An 8,701-nucleotide genomic window follows, 5' to 3' on the forward strand; every position below is an offset into this window, starting at 1 on the left:
TTTTACTTCTTTGTCCGACATCGGATCGGACAAGCTATAGGTACCTCATTAACATTCTAGCTTATTGAACTGTTTTCTCATTTTCTGTATATCTTACGACGAGTGGATGTAAAAGATGTCAAATCGACAACATTTTTGACAATAAACATAGGTCTATAGTATTTATCTTATGTATTTATTTCCCTTCGATATTTAATAACAAATATATTCAAAAGAGTTTTTTTTTCAAATACGATTACACACTAAAATAATTAACGAAATATCCAAGAGCCAATACGACGAGCAATCCGTACAGCACCCACTTGCAGAAGCCGTGTCCCGTGGAGGTTATCGAAGTCTCCACGGAGGGAAGTTGCTTCGCCAGATACATAGCTGACGCCATTGCAACTAGCTGCAACAAAAAAGAAGCTTGTCAGCATTCTCCTCATCTCAAAGCTTTCTTGATTATATTTAATTTGACTTGTAGGTAGCCTTACCACGACTACCTTAGCAGGGTCAAACTAACATATTCGCTAACGTCTGCGTAACTTAACGCACAGCACGCTAGCGAATATGTCAGTGTCAATCTGCTGGTAGCCGTAAAGGAGGCCAATTCATTCAAACTTACATTTTGACATCAAAATGATGTCATTTTGTTTTCATTCGCTCGTGCGTCTTGCTCGCGCTAATGCTTGTACAAACAAGTCCGAGCAAAATTCAAACTGAATACGCGAATGATAACTAAGCTAGGTCAATGTGGCTAATTCCGTCATAGGGACTATTCCGTCCACGAGCGTGTTGGAAAGTGTCTTCGTAAACTTAAAGAATCTTGTTTCATAGGTAACTGCATAAACGCACGTGGAACAAGTTTAAATGTTTGAATAAATATACAGCTTTTGTTCGCGTGCGTGATGCCGTCACATTCGTTTCGACCTTGCTGCTAACCAGACTAAATTTGTATCAGTGCCTAATCCTCGACAATATACTCTTCATATGGACTCATCATAGTTTCCTTTACGCCAGATTTAACAGGTTATGGGCCCAGAATTCGTTGCTTAGGCCCGCATCTTGCAGCATGCATCTTGCAGCCTGCATCACAGTCCTGTTCGCGCGTTCTGCGACCCCGTTCTGAGCAGCGGAGCCAGGAACAGTGGTTTGATGCACGATGCCATTGCTCTTGAGATACGCCTGAAAAGCAGAACTGGTGTATTCTCCTCCGTTGTCGCTACGTAGCGATTTTATCTTTTTACCTGTCTGGTTCTCCACTAAAGCCTTAAATTCTTTGAACCTATCAAATACTTCACCTTTTTTAGTTAAAAAGTACACAAACGTCTTTCTAGAATAGTCATCTATGAAAAGCAAGAAATACCTTGCACCGCTGAATGAGGGAGATGGTAGCGGCCCACAGACGTCTGTATGTACTAAACCCAGGACCTCTTTAGCCCTGTTGTGAGATTTCTTAGGAAAGGGGACCCTACTTGCCTTAAAGCGCTCGCACGCATTGCATTGTCCGTGCAATCGACGGCCTTTGTACACATAAGGAACGTGACCTCGGCACACAAAGCATGGACGAGTCTTCAGAAAGCATATGAAGATAAGGGATTATGTCGGAGACTAGGCCTGTTGCGAACTTTGTTTAGCACAAAGTTAACGGATTGTCAGAGTATGGAGAAATACATAAACAAGATCACGGATGTCGCACAACAACTGCAGGATATTGGTGCTGGGTTGGAGGATGACTTTGTTGCGGTCATCATGCTGAGCGGACTTCTTGAGGACTACGACCCGCTAATCATGGCTATTGAGAACTCGTCAACTGCCAAATTATCTAGCGAAGTTGTATCGGCGAAGCTGCTACAGGAGAGGATGCGACGTGAGGACAGCAAGCGCGACGGAGACGGAGTTACGGCTCTGGCGGCCGCGAGAAAGCTGCCCAGGTGTTATGTATGTAAGAGGACCGGACATTTCAAGAAAGATTGTCCGATGTTGAACAAAAAGAAAAGTAGCAAGGAAACGTCGTCGGCAAAGGCTCTACTCACGGCGCTGTCGGTGAACGTGGAAAGTGATCTTTGGTACGTGGACAGTGGATCGGCGAGTCATCTTTGTCGAGATGTGAACATAATGAGTGACATGAAGTCAGAGAAATCGTTGCAAGTGACTGTAGCTAACGGAGACAAACTATTTACGGCCGGGCGAGGTAATGTTCAAGTGGAACAACGTAATGGCACTGTAAAGACTATAAGTGATGTGTATTATGTACCTAATTTAGTAGCTAACTTATTGTCGGTAAGCGCCATGGCAAAGAAAGGCTTTAAGATAGTATTCGAATCCGATAGTTGCGAAATATTAGATAATGGGGTTATTGCAGCGACAGCTACTTTGAAAAATGATGTTTATGTCCTTGACACTGTGGGGGCGTGTTCTAATGTTCCTTTACAGAACAAACAGATGGCCAATGCAGCAGTGGAGGAGAAGCGTGCGGCTACTAGCGACGAAACTGTATCTGTAGCTTCAGAGAAGGTTTGGCATCGTCGTCTATCGCATCTCAACAGAAGAAGTATGGAACTTTTGAAAAAAGGTATGGCTTCTGGTATATCATATGATAGTAGAGATTTTGAAACGTGTGTAGCGTGTGTACAAGGTAAGGCAAGTAGGGTCCCCTTTCCTAAGAAATCTCACAACAGGGCTAAAGAGGTCCTGGGTTTAGTACATACAGACGTCTGTGGGCCGCTACCATCTCCCTCATTCAGCGGTGCAAGGTATTTCTTGCTTTTCATAGATGACTATTCTAGAAAGACGTTTGTGTACTTTTTAACTAAAAAAGGTGAAGTATTTGATAGGTTCAAAGAATTTAAGGCTTTAGTGGAGAACCAGACAGGTAAAAAGATAAAATCGCTACGTAGCGACAACGGAGGAGAATACACCAGTTCTGCTTTTCAGGCGTATCTCAAGAGCAATGGCATCGTGCATCAAACCACTGTTCCTGGCTCCGCTGCTCAGAACGGGGTCGCAGAACGCGCGAACAGGACCGTGATGCAGGCTGCAAGATGCATGCTGCAAGATGCGGGCCTAAGCAACGAATTCTGGGCGGAGGCTGTTAACACGGCCGTCTACGTCAAAAACCGCTGTCCTACGAAAGCTGTACTGGGGAGCACTCCTGAGGAAAAGTGGAGTGGCAAAAAGGTATCTCTAAGTCATTTACGTATCTTTGGTTCTGTGGCTTATGCGATGACTTTGAAGCGTTCGAAATTAGATCCGAAATGCAAAAAGTACATTTTTGTTGGGTATTGTGAGCATACAAAGGGTTATAGACTCTTGGACCCGGAACAACCAACAAAATGCATCAAAGCCAGGGATGTAACCTTCTTAGAAAATACGTTCATTAAAAAAGTATCAAGTGATGACATTGACAATGTCATTGAGCCAATTGAAATATTTCCACAAATTGAAAATAATGGAAATAAAAATGTTGTAATCGAATTGTCGAACCCAACTTCTGTACAACCAGCGATATCGGTAGTGAGCGGTACGTCTGATGATGCCAATTTAACACAAAATTCTCAGAGTACGAGCGATCGAACGAGTACGATCACAATAAATGATTCGTCTAGCTCTAGTGAATGTGATGATCCGGCCGATGCAACTTATATTCCAGAGGAGGAGAGTACGGATACTTCGGAATATGACAGTTCATCGGGTTCACCACATTTTGGATTCCTAGCGGGCACGTGCGATCCAGATGCTCCACGGACTGTACGAGAAGCACTGAGTGGTCCAGATGCTGACAATTGGAGGGAAGCAATGTCTTGTGAGTACAACTCATTTATTAAGAACGAGTGTTGGACACTGACAGATCGACGAGAGTCACAAAAACCTGTCAAATGCAAGTGGGTGTTCAAAGTGAAACGTGGATTGAATGGTGAACTACTCAAATATAGGGCACGCCTGGTAGCTAAAGGCTTCACGCAGCAATATGGAATAGACTATGAGGAAACGTATTCACCGGTTGTCAGATACTCCACTATACGTACTTTGTTAGCCTTAGCGGTTGAGTACGGTATGAAGCTTGAACATCTTGATGTAAAAACAGCATTTCTCAACGGTGACTTGAAGGAAACTGTGTTCATGGAACAACCGGAAGGCTTTATAGTTAAAGGTCAAGAAAGTAAGGTCTACAAATTAAAGAAAGCTATTTACGGGTTGAAACAAGCCTCAAAGGCATGGTACGAGAAGATTGATCATGTTCTATGCAGTAAGTTGAAGTTCAATAAGTCATCATCTGAGCCTTGTGTTTATTTTCAGCGACTGAAGGGGTCGTTTATAATTATTGCTCTGTACGTTGATGATATAATATTGTTTTCGACAGGTGATGAACGTGATAAGCTAGATGTCAAAGTCAAATTAATGAAGGAATTTGATATGACAGATCTAGGGCCAGCTCATCAGGTGTTAGGTATGAGATTGTGTAGAGATGAAAACAAAATTACTCTCGATCAATCGAGTTATATCGCGATGGTGCTGAAGAAATATAAAATGGAAGAGTGTAAGTGTTCGCCTACTCCCATGGAAACTGGACTTAAGTTACCTAGGGGCAATCAAAGAGATGATACCTATGATTATAGAGGTCTTGTAGGTTCTCTTATGTATATTGCTATCTGTACCCGACCAGATATCGCATACGCAGTTAGCTACTTGAGTCAATTTAATGAATCATTCACAGAGACCCACTGGAAAGCAGCCAAAAGAGTCCTGCGCTACTTGAAAGGTACCTTGGATCTCCGTTTGACTTTTAAGAAAGGCAAGCAGCAGCTGGATATCACCGGATATGCGGATGCAGACTGGGGCAGTGACGACGTAGACCGCCGGTCGTACACGGGCTATGTTTTTAAAATAGGTGAGTCAGTAGTTACTTGGGAAAGTCGCAAGCAAAAAACAGTTAGCCTTAGCTCTACCGAAGCCGAATACTACTCTTTGTCTAATTCTTGTAAAGAGGGTTTGTTTATTAGTACATTTCTGAAAGAAATTATAAATAAAGAAATTGTACCGACAATTTTCAATGACAACCAGTCAGCGCTAAAATTGTGTAGGAGCTCTTTACATCATGCTAGGACCAAACATATCGATATACGGCATCATTTTATTAGAGAACTTGTAAATAGTAATAAGATTACTATAGAGTATCTAAATACTAATGATATGTTGGCAGATATACTGACGAAAGCGTTGTGTAAAGTTAAACACAGTAAGTTTGTGAGACAGCTCACATTACTGTCATAGGTAAATACATTTAACTATGTATTCTATGTAATAATTGTGTTCTTAATGTAATTACCATCATGGTTATTTGTTGGTTTAGTCAAACATGATAGTGATTACATGAAATTAAAAGACTTGTTTATTTTATAAACATTTATTGAATAACAATTCATAATGTGAATAACTGAACTTTGTTAATAAGGTGTAGCGAAAGTTCAGTGCATATATTTTTGTTAATTTAATGTTATAGTGAAGTGTAAGTCACTATTTAAGTTTTGTGTTTGTGTGTTTAAACAAGATTGCTTTGGTTTAAGGGCCAGTGTTGGAAAGTGTCTTCGTAAACTTAAAGAATCTTGTTTCATAGGTAACTGCATAAACGCACGTGGAACAAGTTTAAATGTTTGAATAAATATACAGCTTTTGTTCGCGTGCGTGATGCCGTCACATTCGTTTCGACCTTGCTGCTAACCAGACTAAATTTGTATCAGTGCCTAATCCTCGACAATATACTCTTCATATGGACTCATCATAGTTTCCTTTACGCCAGATTTAACAGAGCGTATATTTCTTTGATTTTCAATTGCTGAAACTAAAAGCAATTGCTGCTTTGTCACTGAAATTATTAATTTTGTTCGTTGTTCGAGTAAAACGTTAGTGGACGGAATAGTCCCCATGACGGAATTAGCCGCATTAACCTTAATTGACATCGTTTTGATGTCAGGTGCACATTCGAATCGGCCTATAATTATTTGTCTTGTTATCACTCACCGCGATTCCGGTGTGAAAGATGCAAAAGTATACGTGGACCACCTGGTCGACAAAGGCGGCAGGTAATACACCAAATATGGGTGCTGCCACGAGCAGCGTCTCCGCGGCCGCCACCAGACCCATCAGCACTGAATACTGTAACAACGTATTACCGTCGACCGGGGTGAATAGGGATGGCTGGGGTGAATTAGGGACACAACTTAAAATGTGATTTACCTATTATATATCTTAAAAAATACCCACAAAAATTGTATTTTTCGATTGAAAATAATAGTAGATTTGGTATGATACAATTTGTGTTTTGTCACTATTTCACCCGGCCATCCCTATATTCGACTCGGTTGACGGTAGTAATGATAATCTGACCTCTACCGATGAACAGGTGCCCGGGGCCCGAATTAAGTACGTAGGTACATATTTCTTTAGTTAGAGGATTTGATTGCCGTTTAGAGTCGGACCACGTTAACTCTGCATGACATTTACAATGACAGTGTGTCATCATTAATGTGAAATTTCTATGAAAATATGACATTATAAACTTGAATTTTTTATAGAAATTTGACATTAATCATGCCATCACCACACTTTGTCATTGCAAATGCCATGCTGAGTTTGGTCCGACTCTATTTTCACTCATAGGAAGTTGTTTTCCCGCAAGATCTCGTGATTTTGATACCAATACCACTGTATTAGGTTGTGATTAGGTTAGTACATATAAGGTGCAGGGGACAATTTCGTTCGACTGCGGGGTAATTTCAACTAATCGAAATAATTTTAATTAAGTTGGTAAGTATTAAGTAATTAAGTAAAATACTCACAGCATTCGCCATCTTCTTATTCTCTTTAAAAGCAGCGTAGAAACCCAACGCGCTGAGAGCAAACATCGGCACCCCCACCGCCATACCGTAGAACAATGGAGGGATACACCCCTCGGTGAGGAACCAGCCTGTGCCCACGGTTACAGGGAATAGACCACCTACCAGCTGGAAATAAATACCTATATAGTTATATAAGAGAAGATGGCCGATGGGGTCGAAAAGTGCTCGAGTGGAGACCACGGACTAGCAAGCGCAGCGTAGGACGTCCACCCACAAGATGGACAGACGATCTTGTTAAGGTCGCCGGAAGACGCTGGATGCGGGTCGCTTCCAACCGGCACGTATGGAGGTCCAAGGGGGAGGCCTATGTTCAGCAGTGGACGTCTTATGGCCGAGATGAGAGTTATAATAAGGTGACTTTGCTAATGCAGAAGGCTCATACGCATTTTGTTGTATGCTTAAGATTTAAGAGGATAGTGGACGACAGCTTTTACTTACGTATAACTAGCGATCCTTCGGTTTCGCACGGGCATAGAGAAATAAAGTAAGAATAGAGTGCTCACTCGATACATCAGTTTTGATACCAAAACGACTATTATTTTCGCAGTCGACATCTAGCATCGAGTAGCGGAATTATCAGTACTGCTACTTGACATTGGCAATAGATGTTCCGACGACCGAAAAGTCTAACGCTCAACAAAGTGAGCACTCTTATGTATTTTTTTCTCTATGGCACGTTATTATACAAATTATACACCTAACCCTTCCTCAAGAATCAGTCTATTGATAGGTGAAAACCGCATGAAAATTCGTTCAGTAGTTTTTGAGTTTATCGCGAACACACAAACAGACAGACGCGGCGGGGGACTTTGTTTTATAAAGTGTAGTGAAAATATAAAACACTTACCTACGATGACAACGAATCTTCAACAGATACATTTTAGATATTAGGATCAGACGAATTCCAGATTTAGTTGATAGAAACTCTATCTATCCACCACATTTTGTCGAAATCCGACGATATAATAATCGGCCCACTTATTAACATGACCCACCTCCAGGTACGGGTACTTACCGCATTAAATGTGTTTGCAATTAAAAATGATGTTTTAATATCATTTTTAATCGTGCTTTTAACACTGTCTTCGCCCATGGTTAGTATTACACGCATTCACTGTTACTGGGACTGTTTCTGAATGATAGCTGCGCTAAATTTTGGGAAGTTTACCCAATTTTAATAATACATATAAGGTACAAGCACCAGTGACAGCGATACGAGGAAGAGCTAGCATTCGCTCGCTCGAGTAACAATTATCGCTGACTCTACTTTCCTTTCAACAGGCAACTTATACAGTATTGTACGTATATATACGAGACAATTCTAATTAACCCAAACACAATTACTGTACATCCCGTAAGTTTATCTATCTGACCTTGAGTTTTCCTCTCATCTACTCAAAGGTTAACTGAAAGAGATTTCTTATAGGGATAAGTTCGCCTTTGTACTTCCATTACTGTAATTTATTTTTGTAAACTGTTGTGTACAATAAAGTGATTACTACTACTACTACGATTAGGTTGCACTGTTTTATCACAGAGTTCCTACGGCCACCTTCTGTACCTATCCATCATCAAATCAGCTTGATTGTAACATAATATTGCATTGTCACCCAATTTACATATGTATGTATATGTAAAGTTTCAGCTCAGAGAAAATGAATAACGGGAAGTGGGTCAAGTACCTAGGTCTAATTTAACTATGACCCGAACATACATAAGACAAAAATACTTAACGCTTACGCCTGCACGCAGTGGACAACCGCGCAAGCGCACCTACCTATTGCAATAATTCGCGCTAATTCATCGCTTCATTGTAATGA

At 41.0% G+C, this 8,701-nt stretch overlaps 1 protein-coding gene across 1 annotated transcript; it reads right to left on the reverse strand.

The window, feature by feature from the left end:
• Positions 1-235: 235 nt before the first annotated feature.
• Positions 236-8,156, reverse strand: LOC134796964 (uncharacterized). The gene is made up of 4 exons (XM_063769157.1): positions 7,897-8,156; positions 6,822-6,986; positions 6,004-6,138; positions 236-391 (listed from the first exon to the last, which is right to left on the reverse strand). The coding sequence occupies exons 1-4, from the start codon at positions 7,990-7,992 to the stop codon at positions 236-238; spliced, it is 552 nt and encodes a 183-aa protein (XP_063625227.1). The 5' UTR covers positions 7,993-8,156.
• Between the last annotated feature and the right edge of the window lie 545 nt (positions 8,157-8,701).

Source organism: Cydia splendana, chromosome 14, assembly GCF_910591565.1.
Source record: "Cydia splendana chromosome 14, ilCydSple1.2, whole genome shotgun sequence".
In the NCBI taxonomy this organism is placed as follows: Eukaryota; Metazoa; Arthropoda; class Insecta; order Lepidoptera; family Tortricidae; genus Cydia; species Cydia splendana.

Coding starts and splice junctions, on each gene's coding strand:
- LOC134796964 (XM_063769157.1), bottom strand. CDS start 7,992: ATGCGTGTAATACTAACCATGGGCGAAGACAGTGTTAAAAGCACGATT. Junction 6,987..7,896: donor TTGCAAACACATTTAATGCG/GTAAGTACCCGT, acceptor ATTTATTTCCAG/CTGGTAGGTGGTCTATTCCC. Junction 392..6,003: donor TCTTTCACACCGGAATCGCG/GTGAGTGATAAC, acceptor TTTTTGTTGCAG/CTAGTTGCAATGGCGTCAGC.